Below are 24762 nucleotides of genomic sequence, written 5' to 3'. Positions count from 1 at the left end.
GATAGTTTCCACATTTTTTTTTGTTGATTTTGCTCCTTTTTTCGTGTTCGAGAGAATGCTCTAGACTTTATACAAAGTTGCTAAGTTCGAGTCTTTAATTAGGGTATGAATCTGTGAATTTATTTTGTTCAATGACTAATTTGAATTATTCTTAAAATTGGTGTATAAGAAGCCACAAATTACGTGACAAACAGGATTTAATATTTATTCACCACTTTTTAAGATTTCATTCAATTAAGTAGTTGACAACTCGTATTGACATCTGGAGGACTAAAGGTTGTTTGCAACTTAACAAGTCAAAATATTATGATTCATTATTGCAATTGGAAACCCCATTACCTTAATATGCGCTATACTATGACAACAAAAATTAAAAATCACCGACCCATGAAAATATTGTACGTGGAGTATATATAATAACAAACTCAACTGTTAGGCTCTTTTGCTTTTCCAACACGTAAACTTGGTAATGTTAGTTGTTGAATTGATCCAGGCCACAAATCTATGAATTGGTAATAAATAGTTGTTATATTATATATAATTTGAGAAAATAACATCAAACACATAGATATAATATATAGAATCAATCATCATTTTATTAGAACAAAGACATCTATCAATGACATTTATTAATGACTTTATATAGTATTCAAGGTTAATACTTCGTATATTGAATAATAATGAGACACTTTCAAGAGTGAAATTCTTAAATTTGATCCTAATGCTTCTGATACAAGAATGAAAATTATTATAGTCGAATATGTTTACATTTAATAGAACGAAATAAAATGCAAGCACATAGATTTAACCTTACGGTATGTCTAAATGTAATACGGAGTAGTATACTTATTCCGTAGTTTGATTGAATGAGGTGAGTTTCATGAAATGTTGCCAAGGCCTTTCATACACCACAACCTCATAATGGTGGACATCGGCGTGGCTGCATAGCGTCTTGGCAGTGATGATAAGGCGGTAGTTGATGCCGGCAACAACCTGAGTCCACCCCTTAAGGATGCTCAACAACTTGACCTTATGGGCTTCATCTTGCTTGTTGTGTTCCTTCACAGCAAATTGCGCCACCTCAATCACATGTGGGTCACTTAGGTTCGTTATTGGGCCGTAGCCTCCGAGAGGCAGATCCGGAGGGGGGATCTCTTCAGCAGCGGAGACGACGACAGCGATGAGTAGAAGAGAGAAAAGGCAGTAGAGTTGATGATCCATCCTCATATTTAATTTGATTAGCTCTAGATCAAGAAATGGTATAAATCTTAGGGCATGTGTTATTATATAACATGGAATTTGCTTGGGATCTTTCCTTTGGACCCTTGGTTTATGCAAAAGTCATCGTGTGATGCCCTTCACAAGTGGAAATTTTCTCCTATGCATGGGAATGATGGGATCCGAGAACATTTAATTGATACATTTCAAAATATAGTATTACCTAATAATGAAAGATTAGTAATATTTTTAGAAAAACATTTGTTAACTCATCACATATTGGTCCAATTAAAAACCTTAGTCAATTACAAAACCATATACAAGTATGTAATTAATAATCTTCTATATGAAAAGTGTACCCTTATTTCAAGTAGTGAATTAAAAGTAGTATTCGTGAATATTCCATCTGTTTTAAAGATCGTACGGTACGTATAAGAGAAAGTATTGTATGTAATAGTTTATTTATATTAGCTTAGATTTTAGTTTTATCTTAATTGAAAAAAAATTCAGGCTTTGAAAGGTAGTAATGTGGATTATGCTTAAACTTAATTAGGTTGAATGAGCTAGATTAAACTTGTCACATAGCAGTCAATTGATATTAGATTTTTAGTGTATGTTGTCATAATTAGTTAAACAATGATTCCATTTCTTCTCATCGCTACTAGCTGTCCATCTGTTCAACTATGTTTTGATGTTCATCTAGGATTAATAATCCAACTTAAATAAGTCTCACTATTATGAAATTATCATGATATATATATATATAATTGATTGCTTTGAATTTACAACTTTTCTACGTCAGATATTCTTGGATCCTCCAAGATCATAACAAGCTAGCTACAATCTGATCCTACTACTCACGGCGAGCATGAAAATTACAAACTTCCCGATCATTCAAGCTAGTCGATGAAATGAGTTATCAAACATAGCCTGAAGGATCGGAAGACATAAAATGTGCTCACTACTACACAGCTAGGGTGCTAAATAAGTACATATATATACTGGGATAATATGCATCTTTGGCTCTTAATAAATTGACGCTGGCCATATAAATTACGCCGAGCCCTACTGATCGATATAGCACCTTATGCCCTGCATCATCCACCAGTAAGTTCAGTATATATACCGGCGAGCAGCTGATCAAAGTTACAATGCTTGTACGCTGCGCCAAGTTAATGGGTAGTTCACCATTTTACTGGTTCCAAAAACATAGGCTCCTGCTCAAGAGAAATGTGTTAGAAATGAAATTAGTCTTTTTTCATCCATAATATAGAGTATTACATCAATTCTTCTTATAGACAGTGCATGGAAGTACAATTAGGTACATGTCATACAATTAAACAAGATCATGAATAATATGATTGTTCATGATTTCATAATTTTTCATATATTACAACTTCTCATATGTTTTAATTTCCTAATTGCAAATTATATTGGGCTCACATGTCACAGTCATGGAGTACCATGGTCCAAGCTACCACAGATTAAATTAGACGTGCAAGAAGTGTTCTGGGGTACCAAACTTTAATTTTAACGATCCATTGGCATAGCTACCTTGCTAATTCCGGAGTCAATTGATCCCACTTAAATTTACAAATTTTGGGTGATGGTGTAAAAATGTTTTGAAAAATACTTGTATTGGAGTAATAACCATTTTACCTCAATAAAAACATATCAAATGTTTACTGACTTCACTAAATAATTTTCTTTTTTTTTTTTTTTAATCCGCCCCTAAATTTAGTCATATAAATATCTTATAAAGCAAATAAATTAAGTCATGAACTAAACTAGAAGGTTAAAAAGAAGTTGCTTACCAAGAGTAGGCATTAGAACTGATAGAGTAAGGGTGCCAAAAATCTTCAAAGGGAAGCCAACCTTGAGCATATCCTTGATCTCAATATGCCCAGTAGAAAACCCAACAACATTTGACGGTGTTCCGGTAGGAAGCAAGTAAGAAAATTGTGCTCCAATAGCTCCAGGGACCATGAGTAAGAGTGGGTGCAAATGCATGGTTTTTGCAATTTGTATTAGCAATGGGATCAACAATGTTGTGGTAGAGTTGTTGGAGGTGAACTCGGTAATCGTTCCACCAATGAGGCACACCACCGGGGCAATTGCCCAAAACGGGGCGGCCTCAAGGAAGTCCAATGCCTTGGACAGGACGTCTGCAAGGCCGCTTGTGCGGACACCTTCCGCTATAGCGAAACCGGCACCTAATAGAAGGACTATGTTCCAAGGCAGCTTCTTGCACTTGTTCCAATCCATTAGTTTTTCTCCCTTCTGCCTTTTGTTTGGTATTATGAATAACAAAGTTGCCATCAACACCTATAAATATATGTACGTAGCCTAATGAGCTCAAGCTATGATTGTTAAGTATTAAGAGCAATGCAATTTATATATTGGTTGTACAACAAAAATATATATACTCTAAAACTAAACCTAGCATGCATGGAGGGAGCATGCTTCCTGTTTTCATATATATGAACATAGTAATTAGTAAGTTATTTTTTTTTTTTTTTTATCCTATCTATCTAAACATTATATTTTAATTACTATATGATTAGTTTTAACTTACCGCTTTTAATATTACATATGTTACCTTGCTTTCAAAAGTAGTGAATAACTGATCATACGCATATCTCTATTCCATATAAACAAGTCGCATGTGACTTTTGTGACCAAATTATAAACTATTATGATTGAGACAAGCGTAGGTCAACAACGTGAGAGAGTTTGACCAAATACTATATAATCCACTAAATTTAATTGTATACATGTAAGAGAGATTATATAATTTAATTTGAGAATTATTTTGTACCCCGTGCTTATAAGATAGACATATTAGAAACACGTAATTTTACGATGAAATTTGATTGTAATTAAAAGAAAACCTAATTAAATATGTTTAAAATTCTAAATATAAGTATTTACATAACATTACAATGCATAAAGTACTTACACTAGCAGTGCCATCACCAGCTCTTCCTTTAAAAAGAGCTCCCCATCCAGGCAGTTCATCTGTCAAGTTCCTTGTCATCCATAGCACTATTAGCCCCTACATTCCCAAAGATAAAAAGGGTAAAAATTCATTACCTACAAAATATGTACAACAACTTAGTTTATTCGTCACTCATAATTTAAACTTATCCTACTAACCTACATATATATATAATCCTTACATATAATTATTAGTATAATTGTCCATCATATTAATAGTTCAATTTATACATTTAATCTAATCGGACATTTTAATTTTGATGTGATTAATTAATTTTGAACGGAGAAAACGTTACTTACCGAAAAGACGGACAACACCATCTTTTCTTCGAAGGACATTGGACCTGCGTCCCCATGAAAATAATAAACAATCAAATTATCTCTTGACAAGAGTCAATAGTCAAATAATCGATTTGGATAAGTTCTAAAGACAATTTTCATACTACGTGTACTTTGTACATAAATATAATTAAACTAAGCCACGTATAATATACCAAGTATGACATCTTCAAAGTTTTGGATAAGATGCATCTCTTATTCTCTTTCCTACTTGTCAACTATTTAATCAAAACCATCTACCACTAGGAATCGTGGTGGATTCATAATTATCACTTTAAGCAATAAATTATTTATCACTTTTCACTTAAACATGTACCTAGCTAGTTAGATGTATTAATATAATGAAATAAGGAGTATCAATTAAGAATGCATGATTTAAAAATTATACTTTCAAATCATAGCTCATACAATTGTCTTAAACAAAATTTATGACCAAAATTAGTTAGTTATATATATGAATATTAATACATGGTCAGGTGAGCTTATATGATGCGAATTTTATGACTTAAATAAAATTCATGATAAATATAAAATAAATAGATCGTTAATATAGGGCAGTGGAGTTAGAAGCAATTTGACTTCACTAAAAAAACGAGCTCGGTAAAATTAGAGAATATTTTACCTAGCGAGTCAAGTTCTGTTTTGAGATGAGTTTTATCCAAGTAATTAGAAAGAACCCTCGATGAGCCTCTTTCACAATACAAGCAACAAAGAATAACCCACATAAAGAAGAAGATTATGACGGCCAAAGGAAACCCAAAGAAGAACCAAGTGTTGAAACTAATGGGATTCGCTTCAGGAAAATAACTTTTCCACATTCCAACCAATATCAGGTTGACACCTGTCCCAGTTAAAGTAGATATTCCACCTATAGCTGCAGAGTATATCACTCCAAGGACCACTGCCCTACAAAACTTGTCAATGGTGTTGGATTCCCCTGTCCTCGTAGTCGGAAGTCGTTGTAGGATTCCGGTGGCCACGGGCATCATCATCACGGCACATGCAACGTTGTGCATCCACATGCTGACAAATGCCGTTGTGCCACAAATCCCAAGTAAAAGTAGAGGAGGGTTTACAGGGTCGCCACAAAATAATAGAGTTATCTGTACATGTATGTGAAACATCAAACATTTGTCTTGGTAGGAAATAAAAAAAAAGCACCCTAATTAGAGCTTGCCTTTTGGTATAAACATAAAGTCCGGAGACATAATTATTATAATTTTTCTTATACACTAAGGCTATGTTCTGTTTACCTTATTTTCACTTATTTTAGGTGTAATAAGTTCAGATAAGTTTAGTTCAGGAAAAATTAGTTCTGATAAAGGGTACCCAAGTACAAATTACAACTAAAATAAGTTTTAATAAGGTCTAATAAATTCATATAAGTTCTGATAAATTCAGGGAAGTTCAGATAAGATAAGATAAGTTCAAATAAGTGAAAATTACGTAAATAAAACACACCCTAAATCTTTATTTTTTTTTTCTCAGGTGAGTTGAATAAAGATTTAATAATTCACAAGATAAATTTAAAATTATTGAGCTACAAACAAATTATTAGCACATGGAAATAATTTTGGGCCAATAGAAAATTAGTTTTGATCTTTCATACAATCATACATACAATTTATTGTATTTGTGGGAATAATGAACAAACAAATAGACCAATGTAAAATCACCGAGCATCCCCAATCATACTGTATGTGCCAATCAATTCAGTGGATATAAATTACTTATTAATGTATATGAGCCATAATAATGGAATCTATTCATCATTGGCTTTATTACTTCGTTGTACCAGCTGTCGCCTTACTATATAATTAGTAGATAGGGACTACAATTATTGTACTCCCTCCGTTTTATAATGTTAGTCCCATTTACTATTTTGGCCGTTTTAAAAAGATCTACTCATATTGATATGTTCCATTTTTAACTTAAATTTTTTGGAATTAATTGTTTGTGGATTGATGACATGATTCTAAGTAAGGAAATCTTTACCTTGAATTATGCAATTATGACTTATGCTTTTCCAAAAAAAAAAAAAATTAAAAAATTTAAATAAGGTAAACTAATTATGAATTATTTTGTACTTTAATGTTAGATTCCAAATATTCTTCATTTATTATTTTATGTGATTGATTCCGATCCATATGAGACTAACATTATGAAACGGAGAGAGTACTAAATTGTTTTATCACCACATAATTTATTTAAGTAATACAACTAGAATAACATGTCTTTGTCAGGGGATGATTAATTCAAAACTCTTATAATTTCACCCCAATTTAAAGACTAATTAAAGTCATATATCCAATAAGAATAACCAAGATTAAAATGTGAGAAAGACTAGAAATTTGCTTTAATCCCCCTCAAATTCTTAATGTTTATAAGACAATTGGCTTAGAGAGTAATACCAACAATATTAAAACTATTAATAATGTTGCAATTGATTTTGAACGTGAGAACTTATGGATACTTTCTAATTGTATAAATGTTAAATGTATGTATAGTAATAGTGTCATATTGTTTTATAAAAAAACAATAATATAATTTAAGAATAGGTAAAGTGAAGTTTATAAAGCAAATTTATTAATTTAATGTTACAGAGTAAATTTGTAATGCTATACGTATGCAAGTACCTAATACAACTAAACAAGTACTTGAGTAACAGCTAAAATTGAAGGCCATTTAGGAGCAATAATTATTGAAGATCAATTAGTTTGTATGCCACAGTTGTAAACCCAGGTGCCACTTTTCAACTTTTAAGATAATAAAGTACACGTATCTTTTTATGTCTATCTTACTTTTCAACTATGTGGTGTACATTACTCACATATTCTGATATTCATATTGAATATTTTACAAATAGTTGATTAACTCAAAACACTCAATCATCATCACCACCATCAACAACCCAAAATGGTGGTAAATATAAACTGGTAATTAAGACTAAATTTATAATGTATCAAATAAGAATCTTATTGCGCTATTAATATTGATCCAATAATAAGCTAGTTTAATCGATAAAACAAACAATCAGCATGCGTTTTAACTGTATTCATATAAACTAGCCATCCACAGCAAAATTTAAAAGTGACAAGAAATGAAAAACATTTTGGACTTACATTCAAGGCCAACCTCTTGTGAATATTATAATGCTCAACAGCAAGAGCAAGAATGAAGCTACCAAGCACAAGAGAAATCACATCATCCATGTAAGACTTAGCAACCACATCGGCGGAGGAGATTCCAAAGATCGGAAAAAGGAACAACGGCGACATGGAGGTGATCGGCATAGGGACCGCCATGGTGAGCCACCACGTAAAAATCCATGCAAGGACACCCAACATATTTCTACTAGACTCCAATTCACCAACTTTCACCCACAAACATATTACTCCACATAACAAAGGTCCTAGAAGAATAAAGAACGTGTTAGGTGTGACAAGTGACATGATTAGGGAGGTGGAACTCTCTTGATTAACATCGTTGTGATTGAGTGGGAGAAGAGGTGTTTTAAGATCATCGGTCGCGATTGCTTGATGATCATCATCGTGCTTATGGTGATCATCTGTAACATTCATGGCTAGAAATTAAACAATAGTGAGAGAAGTTGAGAGAAAAAGGAAGAAATTATAATGGAGGAAAAATATATGTATATATATATATATACTAGGTAATTAATTAATTAATTATGTATGGGAAAAATAGAAAGATGGGGGTCTACTATTTATGGAGTTTGGATATTGCTATTGGATAATATGAAAGAACATGGACTGCCTTGTTGTCTCTTGGAAGTTTTATGACCATGAACTAATTTCATATAGTATATGTTTTTTTAAGGAAATTTCATATTATTTGATTTCATCATTTGGCTTTTTTGATTATTTCTTTCCTTAGCTTATCTCATTAAAAGCTAGTTCAACCGTTATATTTTTTTTTTCTTTCTTTGAATGAAAAATAACCATGTAAAATTCCCTCAACTCTAAATCATCCACCAAGTTTTCGACATGTAGCGCAATAATATTAACTCTATTATTTGTCTCCTGAGGGAGACTTGCTATCGGGGAGGCCAAATTATTCCTAGTAAATTACAAAGTAATTTAGTTTTTTAGATGTTGAATATTTAGTACTCCGTAAAAAAAAACTTAAATAACTCTATATTACCTACGGAGTTCAAAATATTGTGGCATAGTAATTAGTTTTTGCATGAGAGCTTAGTGACTTAGATTCTGACACGTCTAATATTTTTGGACAAGATCCGCTAATCGATAGTAATTCATGAAAGGTTAAATTTAGTAAATTTAGAATCCTAATATATATTAAGATACTCAATTATTTCAAACTTCTTTGATTTGAGGTTTACAATGATTGATCAAATGCCTATAAGATAACACGAGTATGTATATCACAATCATATACACAATAAAATAGTATATTATTCCATAAGCTTAGTGATCCAATTTCTAGCTTGGGGTAGATTGAGTTTAAGAAAATAGCTTATTTTAATTTGATGAACGTTCTAGCTGACCATTCAAAGTTTGGAATTAACTAATGTATTTTTTTTAATCAATATCTACTAATCTACAATTATTGTCTAAACCCAAGGTATACTACGGAGTATACGGTAAGCTCAATAAACTTTATCCGAAAGGACGACATGGGAGTTTATAATTCATACGAGTATTGTTTTCCATGTCATTTTCTACTTACCTTATACTAGAGGTGTTAAAAAAAAACCCGACCCGGTTGTCCCGTCCTGATTATCCGATGACATGAAAAATTATTAGGCAGGTAGAAAATCATATACTTTAATGATATGCAAAAAGTACTATTATAATCATTAAAAAATATCTTTATAGATCATTATATTTATGATATTATCACCTTGCCCTTCCATTAGTCGCTGAGAATCACTCAAAAAAATCCTAATAAACATAAGGCATATATGTATTATTTTTAGTACTGTCAAAACGGTTTGATAGTTCGGTTTCGGTTCGGTTTGAAATCGGTTCGGATTGAAATCGGGTCGGTTTGAAATCGGTTTAAATGTCTTACGGGTCGGTTTCAGTTCGGTTTAAATAATTATCGGTTCGATTCGGTTTCGGTTTATTCTTGAACGGTTTAAATTCGGTTCGGGTTGTAAACGGTTCGGGTAGTAAACGGTTCGGTGCAGACGGGTTGCGGTTTGTTAACGGTTCGGTGTAAACGGTTTTTATCTCGGTTTAAATTCGGTTCGGGTTGTAAACGATTCGGTGCAGACGGGTTGCGGTTTGTTAACGGTTCGGTGTAAACGGTTTTTAATCCCGGTTCAAACAATTTCGGGTTAGAAACGGTTCGGTTCTTTTTTGGTTCAATTTTATTTTAGTTCGGTTTATAACTGTTTCGGTTCGTTAACGGGTTCGGTTCTTCTACGATTTAACATATTTGGATCGGTTTTATTTCAGATTTACTAAATTACGGTTCGGGTCTATTTTTGATTTTAAAAAATTGGTTATTTATCGAGTCGTTTGGATTCGGGCAATTAAACGATTTTGGTTTGAAATTTTATACTACCTTCTAACTTTTTGCTGGTTAACAAGTTTTATATCAAGTCGAGACTTCATCACTTCATATTATATGCAAATTCTCATTAATTTTATAAATACATATCATGTTATGTTTCCAGTTTAGCCATACTGATCTTACTAGTTTATTACAAATTATATTATAAAAGTTTATTGCAAAATGTAATATTGTAATTAGGATATGAAATTGTGGTTTAGGCTTTTGCTACAATGTTCTAATCTCATAGAACCATACTTAAATGAACAAGTATTAATAGTTTTAGTCACTTTACATTATTGATATGTTGTTTCTTATTTGTCTCGAAGTATGCCTACTCTGTATTTAGGAGTATGATGGTAAAGGATCTAGTGTCTTACACTGCTATATGGTTGCTGGCTTTCCACTTGACAACCACTTCTTTTATACTATGGTGGATCTTGAAGTATTTAATTGGTGAAAAACAAACAGGACTTGCATATGTCAACGATAAGCTTATGATCAAAAATTGCGCAACACTTACATGAATATATGGTTCAAATTTAAGATCATGCTTTAGCACCGATAGCATTTTCCATATTCAGGTGCTTGCTCTATCTTCTCAATATTGTTTTCTGGTTTTCCCATTGCATTACCCTTCCTTTGAACCTTGTCTGATAGTCTTATGTGTTTTTTTTCTTTAAATGTAAGGCATTTAAAACCATTTAACATTCTTGAAATATGGAAATCATAAAAACCATCTCTTTTCGAACTCAAGACATCATACTGAAGTCATAATAACGAGGGATGAATTGAGGAGATAATGACCAGCACAGACCCGCCCAATAACCACCCCTAGTAGGAAGTGGTTTGTAAACGGTTCGAATTATAAGCGATTCGGTTCATAAATGGTTCGGTTTATAAGCGGTTCGGTTTATAATCAGTTTGGTTTATAAATGGTTCGGTGCAAACGGGTTGCAGTTTGTTAACGGTTCGGTGTAAACGGTTTTTATGCCAGTTTAAACGGTTTCGGGTTAGAAACGGTTCGGTTCATTTTCCTTTCAGTTAGGTTTAGATTTGGTTCGGTTCTTAAACGGTTTAACATTTACTCGGATCGGTTCGGTTTCGGTTTTACTAACATGCGGTTCGGGTCGGTTTTCGGTTTCAAAAAAATAGGATTTTAATCGGTTCGGTTCTCATTTGGATCGGTTGAAACAGTTCGGTTCGGTTTTTGACAGTGCTAATTATTTTGTAATAAATATGATGAAAAATTTATAAATATTGACATATATTTTAATAAGATATCATTAAATAGGTAAATAATACAATTTAATGGTATAATGATATACACCAATATATTTTTCTAATTATACAAATTAATATGTAGAAATTACATATTATACCATAATGAGATTTAATAGTAGCAATGAGATATATAACATATACTCTAGTGATATAATATACTTACATAATGGCATGCCTAAAAATAAGAGTGTAAAACTTAATATATTTGATAAGTATAAGTATATTCCTAAGCCTCATATATACTTAAATATATAGATACCATCAGCTTAAACTAACTTCTGATATCTTAAACTAAATTAGTGACGGTTTTCCAAAGCCGTCACTAATTAGTGACCGTTTTCTGAAAACCGTCACTAATTAGCGACCGTTTTAAAAAACGGTCACTAAATTCGCATTTTAGTGACGGATTTTGTGGCCGTCACTATAATCCGTCACTAAAACAGTGTTTTCTTGTAGTGTGAAAAATGATCCATTTAGACCTCGAGAAGAAAATGAGGAAGTTCTTGGCCCCCAAGTATTGTACCCAAGTGAAATTGGCGCTTTAATGTATTTAGATAACAATACTAGACCCGATATTGCTTTCTCTGTGAACTTGTTAGCCAGGTACAACAGTGCACCAACACATAGACATTGGAAAGGATTTTGCCATTTACTTCGATACTTACGAGGAACACAAGATCTTGGTTTATTTTATCAATCAAAACAAGATGCTACTCTCACCGGATACGCAGACGCTAGATACTTATCAGACCCACAAAATGCCAAGTCACAAACTGGATATCTATTCACATTTGGGGGCACTGTGATTTCATGGAAATCAACAAAGCAGACATTGACAACAACATCATCAAATCATACCGAGTTGATAGCCCTTTATGAAGCGGGACGAGAACGTGTATGGCTAAGAGAATGTGGAACCATCATCTATAAAGACAATACGACATGCATCTCTTAAGTAGCTGAAGGATACATTAAAGAGATAAATTAAACAAAACACCTATCCCCAAAGTTATTCTTCACACATGATCTGCAAAAGGAAGATAAAATAAACGTCCAACAAATCCAATCTTGTGAGAATCTCGCCGAGAAAATTCGAGCAACTAGTTCAGAAAATCGGAATGTGTCATCTTCGTGAACTATGTTGAAATCAGAGGGAGCATTATATGCATTGCACTCTTTTTTCTTTCGATCAGGTTTTTATCCCAATGGGTTTTTCCTGACAATGTTTTTAACGAGGCAGTATATCAATGCATATAATATAATTTTGTTGTGCCTCTTTAGCTACGATTTTTATCCCATATGGTTTTACCTAGCAAGTTTTCTTATGAGGCAATCCATACCCCATTTCATGTGAACATTCAAGGGGGAGTGTTGAGGAAAAATACAAATGTGAAAGTTCACATGTGATGTTTAGGCCAATTATATGCTCAAAATTATAATAATGTTTAATATTTTATTGTAAAAATTTTCCTATATATAGAGACTTCATGTAGTAGTAAAAGGATGAGATAATTTCATTCATTTCTACTTCACGTACTTCATACAAAATTTATCTATCGGTAAAATTCTTTTAACATCGTCAAGTATTAAGATGTGTTTTGCGATTGCACAACAACTTGTTAAGTCTCCAGAGCCTATTCAAGAAATTTGCAAGGATGAAAGACGGAAGTGGTTTAAGGTAGATTAAAATTGATTAATATAATTAGAGTTTGGTTTAAGTAATAGTTTACATGCATTGATAGCTAATTTTATTTTTATTTCCTGGATATATGTAGAATTGTATTGGGGCTTTAGATGGAACATACATCAAATTGAGGGTCCATGAAACGGAAAAGCCTAGATATCGGAGAAGGAAAGAGGACATAGCAACAAATGTTTTAGCTGCTTGTTCTATAGATATGTATTTACACGTTTTTTATTGTGCCACGTGGACCAATTTGGTCCTGACGCGTGGCAGCCAAATGGCCTAATCAGTGCGTGACACGTGGCACATTATGCCATGTGTGCTGATTTTTCTGGAGTCTGCCATGTGCCATGTGGACCATTTATGTCACGACACATGGCCTTTCGTGCCAAGAAAGCACTGTCGGGTCCGTAGAGGATTCGGCTCCAAAGGAGTCAGCGCGTCGAGGTCCCGGCACAAAGCCAAGAGAGCCAGCATCCCGCCAACATGAACAACATTCGGTCAGTCGGATCCTTGAGGATCCGGCACACTGAGGAGCCGGAGTGCCATCACCTTGTTATGGCCTCCGCCGCTGCGCAACGACTTGTGCCGTCTCATGATGGACCTCGTTGCCCTTTGACACTGTCTCCCGTGGACAGTCCATGTGGACAGCTCATGTGGCATACACCTAAGTAGGGTAACTCTGCTTAGCCTTGCCACATAAGCGCTCAATCTTGGGCCTATGAATGAGTTGGGACAGAAGCCCAGTCCACTAGGCAAAACCCTTGATGGGACACGCATCCCTAGGCTATAAATACCCCGTTAATTGTCATTAATGGGCCGGGGTTACATACACACTCTCTCTCCTAATAGCCTAAACACTCTCCCTAATCATCCTACCTTTTTACTGCCTTTTACTTTAGCCCATTCTTATTACCGCACGTTTACTAACTTGATCGTCGGAGGCAGAGTGCCAGATCCGCGGTGTCTCTGTTTATTTCAGGTGTACGCAAGACTAAGAGCAGTGGCGGATCCAAGATTTCCGAGATAGTGTGTCACCATCAATTATTGATCATTTGTGAAAGTACAATTTTTTTTTTCCATGTCTTGTTCATAATTAATTTCAATCCAAAAATTATATTTATGTATATATATATATATATATATATATATATATATATATTTTACCAAATTGATTTCAATCCAAAAATAGGACACAAAAATACATACCACAACCAAATACAGTACTTAAGAATTCAATTTTACAAGTCGAAAATACTACAAATAACATGTTATAAACAAATGGTACAATAAAATTATTATATTGAATCAACTTTATGATTTTTTAGTTAATTGATAAGCTTTATGGGGAAATATTAAAATCGGTTGTACAAATATAAGATATAAAAAGGGAAAAAAAATTATTAAAAAATTATACAAAAAAAAGTGAGATAACTTAAGAGACCAGTTATTAAATATAACTGGTCTCTTTAATGAAAAAAAAAGTAGCGCAAAAAAATTGGGAAATGCGATAGCAGCATCAAAGAGACCTCTTATATAAATAACGGGTCTCTTATATTTAAGTAGCAATAGCAGCATTAAAGAGATCGCCTACCTTAATAAGCGGTCTCTTTGATGTTGTTTGTTGTTACCAATAGCAGCATCAAAGAGACCGCCTGTCTATAATAAGGGGTCTCTTTGATATTTTATTTAAAAAAAAAATACTCTGTCACCGGACCCACTATGACTAAAGGTGGGTCCGCCCCTGACTAGGATCGTTATTGCTGAATGCTTTTCTACAGGACGATCGGAAGAAAATCCCGAAACAATATGCAACTTATTAATTTTTTGCCTGGGTGGAAAGGCTGCGCAGCTGATTGTAGGGTTCTCAAAGATTCAATTAGTGGAAGACATCCTATTAAAGTTCCGCGTGGTGAGGACATTACTTTTTCAGTCTAACTTTAAGCTAGATTTAAAATAATTGATTTGTATTAAACATTTGACAAATTTTATAGGAAACTATTATTTGGTTGATGCTGGTTACACAGATGGAGAAGGTTACCTAGCCCCATATAGAGGTTAGAGGTATCATCTTAAAGAGTGGAAAGAGGGCTATCAACCTACTACTCCGGAGGAGTACTTCAACATGAAACACTCATCTGCTAGGAAAGTAATTGAGAGATGTTTTGGGTTACTCGAGATGCGATGGGCAATACTTAGAAATTGTAGTTTTTATGGTTTTGAAACACATGCTGATATTACAAGCGCTTGTTGTCTTCTCCATAACCTCACTCGTAGAGAAATGGGCTTTGATCCTCTTGAACCTTTATTGGACACTGATTTTGGAAGACAATTCATGGATGACAATGTTGAGGACTATATCACTGTTCTTGAAACTTCTAATGCGTGGATTATCTGGAGAGACAACCTTGCTCATCAAATGTTTGACAATTGGAAACTTCAGAGGGGCTAATTTTTTTTTTATTTTTTATGTTTCACTATATTTTGTACACTATTAACTAAATGAAGCTTTTATGCATCCATTTTGTGAGCCCCTAATGCTTGATTATATTTGTGCTATTGACTAAATTGCCTACTTTCTTAATTATTTTTGTTTTTGCATTTATAGTTTTATAAAAATGAGTGCAAGTGATAGGAATGTTCCGAGGACATGGATTAGTATAGTGAAGAAGATGAATTGTTGGTTCGGTTATTGGTTGAGATGAATTCTGACGGAAAATGGAAAGGGGAAGGTGGCTTTAAAAGTGACTACTTGAATCATTTAGAGAAGCTATTTGCTGAGAGGATGGTCGAATCAAGATTAAAAGCATCAAACATAGATTCAAGACTAACTTATTTGAAGAAAAGGTTTAATGCATTGTTGGATTTCAAGCATAAAGGTAGTGGTTTTGGTTGGGATGATACTTTAAAGATGGTCACGGGTGATTGTACTTTGTTTGAAGAATGGGCTAAGGTAATATTTCTTGTTTTACATTTTGAAATATGGAAAAATTAATATTATGAAATATAGAATAATTTTTAGAGCCTGATCACGTTAGATTTGTTTTTTTTTTTTTTTACATGGACTGACACTATTGAATCTGTGGTGCTGCAATTTATATTGGCTTGTAATAATGCATATGTTAAAATGATACATAAGTAATTCATATATGTTACATTAATAAAAATAGTAATATAGAAGTGAAAGAAAGTTTGCAGTAGGGAGTTGGGTTTGGCTGAAATTGCAAGCCAGAAAACTGTCAGAAATGTAACAAATGAGAAACTTTCTGCAAGGTTTTATGGTCCTTTTCAGGTAGTGGAGACTATATGGGAAGTAGCTTATAGACTTCAGTTACCTCACGATACTCATATTCATCATGTTTTTCATGTATATAGACTTCAGTAGGAATTTCAGCTTCTTCCATTGTATTGCTGAGTTTTCTTGGCAAATTACAGATAAGATTGCAGTATACTTTGTATACTATTATATTATTATACAATATTGCATTTTTCTAGTTTAATACCTGTATTACTATTATGTATGAAGTCTTTTTTTATCCGATGAAGTATGCTGTTTTTGAATTATGCTTTGATATATTTTCTGGTTTTTACAGTCACAACGATGCAAAGGGATTATATCGAAAACCACTCCCATTGTTTGATGATCTTGAGGAGGTATTTTCAAAGGATAGAGAAACTGGAGTGAAAGCCGCAATGCCTCTTGATAGAGATGATCAAGAGAATGTCCAAGACATTACTCAAGATGCTACATCATCCAAGAAATCTGCCGAAGTATCATCTACAAATCACGATGATGATGTGTTGACTGAAGGGATAAGTAAAAGGAGTATAGACGAGGGTTCATCCAAGAAGCCAATTAAGAAAAAGTGGAGAAAACCAACAAAGAAATTCAAAATGTTCAAAATAGCTTTGAATCAATGATGGGAAAGATATTGGAGAATAGCAATACTCAGATTGATAAGTTGGTGAGTATTCTTGAAGGGCCAAAAAATATTAAGGTTGGATTGCGTGAAGAATTAGGAAAAGTTCCCGGTATTTCAAAGGCCAATGCTTTATCTTTGTGTGTTAAGATGACCGAAGATGAAATTGTGATATTTCGTGATTTGGTGGATGATGATGAGAAATATGATTTTCTAATGATGATTTTAGATAAAGTTTAAAGAGGGTTTGATGGTTAGATAATGATGTTTTGTATATAATTTGTCACTTGATATTTTTATCCTAGTTCACTACTTTGAAGGCACTTTTAATATTTATTTTGCTGCTTTCTTTTGCTTTTTTCTGGTTTGGTCTGTTTTGCCTTCGGTTGTTCTGCTGTCTGCTGGTTGTTGGTCTGTTACTACTCTGTTGGTAGCTGTTATCTGCTGCCTGTTCTGTTGAGGGCTGCTTCTGGTAGCCTGAAGCTGCCCGATTTGTTGCTGTCATCCTGGTGTTTAGATTGTTATAATTATAGAGATTTATTGAACATGGATGATGAATCTACGAGATTGGCCTACTTATGATATACGAAGTACGTATGTTGGGTTACTTGGACAAATTTGACTATATTTGAGATGTACGTACAATCCAATAATGGCGTAGTCATCAGTCATACTTGACAAAACTTAAATTTAGAAGGATCGATCAAAGTACTCTGTATGTAGAAGAACAACTAAAATGTAATTGTGCTTACCGAAAAGACCGACCTAATTATATTTGGATATAATATAAAGGAGGCCCTAAGCGTTTATTTGGTGACAATTTCGTAAATAATCAATAAAAAATTTCAATTTACAACTCAACAGAGCACTTGCGGCCTACATTTAATATCCGACAGATGAGCTTGGATTTGAAAATTGAGGACCAAACTATTCCAATCCAATCCAATCCACCCCAAATATTCCATTATTGTTTTTTTTATTTTTTTTTTATGATTTTAAATAAGTATTTTTCATATTTTTAATATTTGTACGAGTATTTATTTTATTTTATTTTATTTTATTACTAGATGAAAGCCCGTGCGATGCACGATTTTTCATACATATATCTCAGGAAAAAATATTTTCCTATATACTCTAAGTTTTTTTTTATCTTTTTTTTTATTATAATTATTGATTTATTTTACAATTTAATAATTTCAGACAAAAGAAATAAACAAAAACAAATAATAATTTAATTAAAATGATATTGCCAATTACAAAAGTATAATTTTTTTAATGTAATTTATAATGCGACTTAATTTATTGTTGTTTTGTATTTTATTCGTTGTTATTAGTTATATGACAATAATATGATATCTTTCAAAAAAAGAAAAAAATTGTAAATATGATATTTCATTGATTACATATTAGAATAAAATCTTTAATGTGAAAAGATAATAATTTTTATTTTTAAAATAATTTAAATCCTAAATCATTATTCGTTGCTTTTTACACTTGAAATTAAACTCTCAAATCTATATACAAGTATCATTTTGTATATTTCTTGTGATCTTCTTTGATCTCTAACAAATTATCTGTCTTTTCAATTTTTTAGACATAAAATGTTTAAAGAAGGTAAAGTTTTTTTTTTATTGCGTTATAAGTTTTAAATTTTTTTTTATGAAAAAAACATCTTATTAATCGGGTATTTAGATAAAACCATTAATTTCATAAGATAACTTTTATTTTTTTTAATAATTTAAATCCTAATATCCCATGATTTTTTATACATAAAATCTCATAAAAATAATTTTTGTAATTAGAATCAAACTCATAATATTTTTAATTACTTTGCTATTGTTTGTTAAGGATAATTTTTTATTAATTTTATGTAATTTATTCCCCTAATAAATATTTTGATAAGAACATTAAAAATAATAGTTATTAGATGTAATATTTCGATGTAAAAAAAAAATTGTATTAAAAAAAATTTCGATAGGATCACCAACTTTGTTCACTGCCATATCTCTTCCATCTGATAAAAGTGGATAAATTAAACATGTAAGCAAAAATAAAATTTATATAAAATTAATCTTTATAGTCTTATAAAATAAATTAAATTATTTACCAAAAAGTGAATAATTGTTGTGAAATTAATCTAAAAATTGTAATTATACAAAATTAAATCTATGCATTGGAATTTTTTAATCGTCCCCAATCGCCCAAACAATAGTATTTTGGAAAATTGAATCATTATTTTATTGTCGCTGACAATATTGCTTCTTATTTGTAACGACTGAAAAGTATCTAATGAAGTAAACTTTTCCTTCAATCAATTTTGAACAAAATTGTAGAACAAAGTTGACTTTAATTGAGGCATGAACGTAATTACCCTGTAATTAAAAATAAAAAATTAAGTTAATTTTATGACTTAATTAAGCTACCTAAATCACAAAAAAATTTGGTTTAATCATAAATTAATTGATAAAAATTAAAAGGTTCATTAAAAGATTTAATAAATGTAAACGATTTATAAAGATATAATACCTCCTCATCCAATAGGATCATCAGGTGAGAAACTCGTACTTTGATATTCCAAAGATTTATTGAACTTAGGGCCTGTTCTGATTTATTGAACTAAGTTGAATTGAACTGAAATGAACTGATTGAAGCTGAACTGAACTGAATATTTTATGAGAGAAAGAAATTAGGAACTGAACTGAAAATAAGTTGAAGAAGAAATTTCTTTCAATTGGAGCATGGACATAATCCCTTCAAATACAGAATGATTAATATTAAGTTACAATTAAGTTGTTTAACAAAATTTAACACGATAAGTAACATATAGATTAGGTAAAATAAAACAAAACATACATCTTATAAAATAATGAATAACAATCAATTTATTTTGTTTACCATCAGAAAGCCTTGATATACTTACATTATTTCCCATATTTTTTATTAATCAACGAATTAGACCTAAAAAAAATTCACACCATGAAGAAGTGTAGATAAATAATATTCACATGTTTGTGTATTTTGTATAGTATATATATATATATATATATATATATATATATATATATATATATATATATATATATATATATTTGAGAGGATGTATATAAATCTTTAATATCATTCTATCTTGTATATTTGTAGAGTAGCAAATAAATCTCTTATAAATTTTTTTATTTAATCATGAAATGGTTGCTAAATAAGATAAAAATTGAACATTATTATTATTTTTTAGAATAATATTGATAAAGACTGAACGTTATTTTTATTTTTTTTTTAAGAATATTGATTTTTTTTTAAAAAATTGAAGAATATTAGTTAATTATTAATAATTTATATTTCTTTTAAAATGTTTTTTTTAAAAAAAAAATGATTGAACGTTTTTCAAATATTTAATTTTAAAGTGTTTGTATATAATAATTGTATAATTTATAGTTTTTTTAAAAATTAAATCCTAATATCAAAAGATCATCTTTTAAAAAAGATAATTTTTAGTTTTAAAATAATTTAAATCTTTTTTTTTGAAAGGAATAATTTAAATCTTAATAAATCATTATTCGTCGTTTTTACGTGGCAAAAATTTTAAATTTCATTCGTCACTTTTGCTTATATGGCAAGTGAATTTTTTTAATTCTAAAATAAAATACAAATCTAACTTTTAATTGGTCGAAATAATATCTTTGCTCATCATTCGTCACTTTTGCTTATGTGGCGAGTGAATTTTTTAATTCTAAAACAGAATACAAATCTAACTTTTAATTGGTCGAAATAATACCTTTGCTTATGTGGCGCGCCAAATGCTCTCGAAAAATGCCTACTTTATTTGTATATATTAGATTTTTCATATACTTTGTATATCTTAATGATTAGGGGATTTTTATCCTCCAATCACCGTCTGACAAGTGGACCAACCAGGTTCCGCCACGTGTCCTTCACGTAGGCCAATAGGAGCCTGCCACGTGTCAATCACAGATACGTCCTCTGCGGACCAATTGAGACACGCCATGTGTCCGCCCATGCCAAATGGGAAAACCGGCCACCAAGGCCCAATCCTGTTTAGAGGCCCGGTCAGCCCTAGGTTTACCCTAAACCTAGAGAGTGGCACGCTTCTCAAGACTATAAATACTCCTCTTAATCCTCATTAAGAGAAAGACAGAAAAGAGAGAATCAGAGAGAGAAAAAGTGACAGAACACTAATCACTCACGGATTATACATTAAACACTCTCACCTAGAGAGACCTTATTGCTTTAATTTCCGTAATCATTACTCCTTAATCAGGTACTAACTTGACCGTTGGAGGCGGAGCTCTCAGGAGTCTCCGTTATTTTGCAGGTACAGGCGGCCGGTTCCAGTCTCGGTGTTGTAACTCTCCCGCAGGACATCAGAAAACCCCGAAACATTTGGCGCCGTCTGTGGGGAGAGTACTTCTGAGATGGCATCCAAGTCTGTACCGACTCCTGAAGAGAGGCGTCCCCTGGACGACCCTCAAGTTCAGTCGGACCATGACACCGAAAGTGAATTTGAAGTGGAAACTCATACAGCTCCAGACGGGACCCTAAGGGCCCGACGTACCCGTCATACCGAAAGGAGGGAACGGGAGCATCTTCAAACAGGAAGCGAGCCAGCAGGCGCCCAGCCTGCTCGGCAACAGCCGACTGATGGGTCTGCTCCCATCACAAGGAACGAACTCATGACCTTCATGAGGGGCTTCAAGGGAGAGATTCAAGAGTTGATCAACAAACAGCCGCCTGCTTCAGTCAAAGAGCAGTCGGCCAAAAAACCTTCCACTTCACTGAAGAGGAAGCCAGTTCAAGGGCGAGAGGCGACTCCTCATCCTAAATCCAAGAAGCGGGAGCCACTTGCTCTTGATTTCACAAAATTCCGTTATCCTACGGGAAATAGGAAACCTGTTCGTCACATTCAGGCGGACGGGTCGAAGAAAACATACACAGACGCTCGTCTGCTGTTAGAACAGAAGAAGAGTGACCGACTGTCAGAGTCGGCCTCTACTTCAAATTTTCAAGAAAGTTTACAAAATACCTCGATGAGGCATACTCAGTCGTACCATGAGAGTCAGTCAGGCGGTACCTCCCGTCAGTCCGGCTTTCATAGTGCCCAGGCGGTACCAAACCCACCGTTTGTACCGCAACAACAGTATTTTATGCAGCCACCTCCATTTGGTGGACCTGCAGCAAAAAACGTCCAACCTATGGACTGGCAGCTACGGTTGCTTAGACTTGGTGAACAGCCGTCGGCTTTCTCCAAGGAAATTACTGAAGCTGCTCAGCCGGCCAAAGTAAAAAACGTACTAGTAGGCGCCTATGACGGCACTACTAACCCAGAGGACCATCTGATGGCATTCACCAACCTGATGTACCTTCAAGGGTTGGATGATCCCACTTGGTGCAAGTGTTTCCCAGCGACTCTCAAGGGAATCGCACAGCAATGGTTCGGCAACCTGCCGACTGGTTGTGTAAACAGCTTCAGGACGCTTGCTTACTTGTTTGCCTCCAACTTCGCCATGAACATCCCTGCAAAGAAAACGACCCTTGATTTGGGAACAATTCAGCAGGGTGAGAAGGAGGGGCTTCGTTCTTACATCAGGCGGTTCAACCTGATGAGAATACAGATTCAAGGGTTACCGGATGAGGTAGCCTATACTGACTTTTTTAGAGGTCTCAAAGACGGGTCTACCTTCAAATTTGACTTAGTTCGAAAAAGGGTGGCGACTCTTCAAGAGGCCTTGATTGAAGCAGAAGCCTATATACAGGCGACTGATCTGTGTACGATAAAACAGTCGGACGGGAAAAGGTTCGACAAAAGAGAAGGACGACAGAAACAGTCGTCTAACAAAGATGAGAAAAGAAAAGAGGTCTGGGCGGCTGATTCCTCTAAACAGCCGGCCCAGAAGAAGAAAAAAGAATTCAAACCATACTCCCCAAAGTATGTGTTTAACAAGGATAACCAGTTTATCCTAAAAGAAATAAAGGGACGGTTCTCAATTGAGAAGCCGATCCCCATGAAGGGTTCTGCTAGCAACCGGAACCAAGACAAAATCTGTGCTTATCATGATGACGTTGGTCATCACACCAATGACTGCATCAGTCTCATGCGGTACCTAGACCGCTTGGCTGAGCAAGGTGATCTTGACACTTATGTCAAGAAATCTACGGGGAATACTTCCTCAAAAAAGCAGTCGGCCAAAAAGAATCAACAGGCCGACAGTTCCGATACAGATGATGCAGTCGTCTACACTATTGCAGGCGGCTTCTCAGGAGGCGGCCCCACTATTAGGGGCAACAAAGATAATATAAGGCGGTTAGATGTAAATTCCGTTCACCAAGAACGGCCGTCCAAATATACGTTTCCTGAGATTGTCATCACTGAAGAGGATCTAGGAGGGGTAAGGGGGCCGCATGATGACCCTCTTGTTATTGAATGTAAAGTGGCCAACCAGAGAGTTGGCCGAATCCTCATAGATACCGGGAGCTCCTCAGATCTCATCAGCAGCAAATGTCTGTCAAAACTGAAATATCAGACGGACTGCATAAATCCGGCCTCCCACCCTTTAATAGGGTTTGGAGGAGGAGTCGTCCACCCACTGGGACGAGTAGATTTACCTATTCGCCTAGGCGAAAAAGGGGAAGGACGACACATGGTAGTCCGGTTCCTAGTAGTAGAGGAACTCTCGGCCTACAACATGATCCTGGGTCGACCAACCCTGAATAATTCCAAGGCTGTTATAATCCCGTCTCTTATGCTGCTTAAGTTTGAGAGGGATAATGGAACAGTCGGCTCCCTAAGGGGAGATCAGAGGATGGCCCGAGAATGCTATCTCTCGGATGTCAAGCCCACTGTTATGGCCACTGGGTCAAGTGGAGAAAAAACAGACCTTGACAATGTCAAGGAGAGTGCGCCTGTTCAAGAAACAGGCGACAAAAAGAGAAAGGCGTCACAGTCAGAGTCCGCAAGAAAAGCAAGAAAATAGCAATCATTGGCAGAGGAGCGGCCGGATGAGTTCCGCCCTCAGCCGGCTGGTGAGCATGCGGACCTGATCTTAGACGACTCACGTCCTGACCGAACAGTCAAAGTTGGGACGACTGCTCTGAGAAACCTTGGTGACGACTTTCACAACTTATTGAAAGAATACAAGGACATCTTTGCATTTGAAGTCCATGAGATGCCAGGCATTAGTCCTGATCTGGCAGTACATAAACTCGCTGTGGATCCGAAAAAGAAGCCGGTACGGCAAAAGAAGCGGAACCATGGCGAAGAAAGAAGTCAGGCGGCAGCCGCCGAAGTTAAAAAATTACTTGATGCAGGATTCATTCGGCAATGTTACTTCCCAGACTGGGTTGCAAATGTGGTGCTTGTTAAAAAGCCGAATGGTACCTGGCGAATGTGTGTAGACTACACAGACTTGAATAAGGCGTGCCCCAAAGACAGTTACCCTCTGCCTAAAATTGATAGCCTGGTCGACTCAACAGCCGGCCATGCTTTGATGAGCTTTATGGACGCCTACTCTGGTTTCCATCAAATCCCTTTGTGGAAGAAAGATCAGGAGAAGACAGCCTTCGTCACTGATCAGGGGTTATACTGTTACATGGTCATGCCGTTTGGTCTTAAGAATGCCCCGGCCACCTTCCAACGTATGATAAACACTGTGTTCTTTGATCAACTTGGGAGAAATGTCGAGGCATATATTGATGATATGATTGTCAAGTCTAAACTTCAAACAGATCATCTGTCGGACCTCCGAGAAACTTTCGCCACACTCAGGC

General features: G+C 34.3%; 1 protein-coding gene across 1 annotated transcript; it reads right to left on the bottom strand.

Moving 5' to 3' along the window:
• Nucleotides 1-1953: 1953 nt before the first annotated feature.
• On the bottom strand, nucleotides 1954-8514 carry LOC110687452 (tonoplast dicarboxylate transporter-like). Its single transcript, XM_021864105.1, has 6 exons — nucleotides 7677-8514; nucleotides 5177-5657; nucleotides 4516-4559; nucleotides 4178-4273; nucleotides 3033-3543; nucleotides 1954-2435 (listed from the first exon to the last, which is right to left on the bottom strand). The coding sequence occupies exons 1-6, from the start codon at nucleotides 8133-8135 to the stop codon at nucleotides 2365-2367; spliced, it is 1662 nt and encodes a 553-aa protein (XP_021719797.1). The 5' UTR covers nucleotides 8136-8514; the 3' UTR covers nucleotides 1954-2364.
• Between the last annotated feature and the right edge of the window lie 16248 nt (nucleotides 8515-24762).

The sequence above is a fragment of the Chenopodium quinoa genome, unplaced genomic scaffold (assembly GCF_001683475.1).
Source record: "Chenopodium quinoa cultivar QQ74 unplaced genomic scaffold, ASM168347v1, whole genome shotgun sequence".
NCBI classification, from domain to species: domain Eukaryota; kingdom Viridiplantae; phylum Streptophyta; class Magnoliopsida; order Caryophyllales; family Amaranthaceae; genus Chenopodium; species Chenopodium quinoa.
This window is presented reverse-complemented; position numbering and strand designations above follow the sequence as displayed.

Bases quoted from the DNA above. Each gene is read 5' to 3' on its own strand.
- LOC110687452 (XM_021864105.1), bottom strand. From the start codon at position 8,135: ATGAATGTTACAGATGATCACCATAAGCACGATGATGATCATCAAGCA. The intron at 5,658-7,676 runs GTAAGTCCAAAA...ATACATGTACAG, and splicing joins ACAAGAGGTTGGCCTTGAAT to ATAACTCTATTATTTTGTGG. The intron at 4,274-4,515 runs GTAAGTAACGTT...TTGGGAATGTAG, and splicing joins TGGTGTTGTCCGTCTTTTCG to GGGCTAATAGTGCTATGGAT.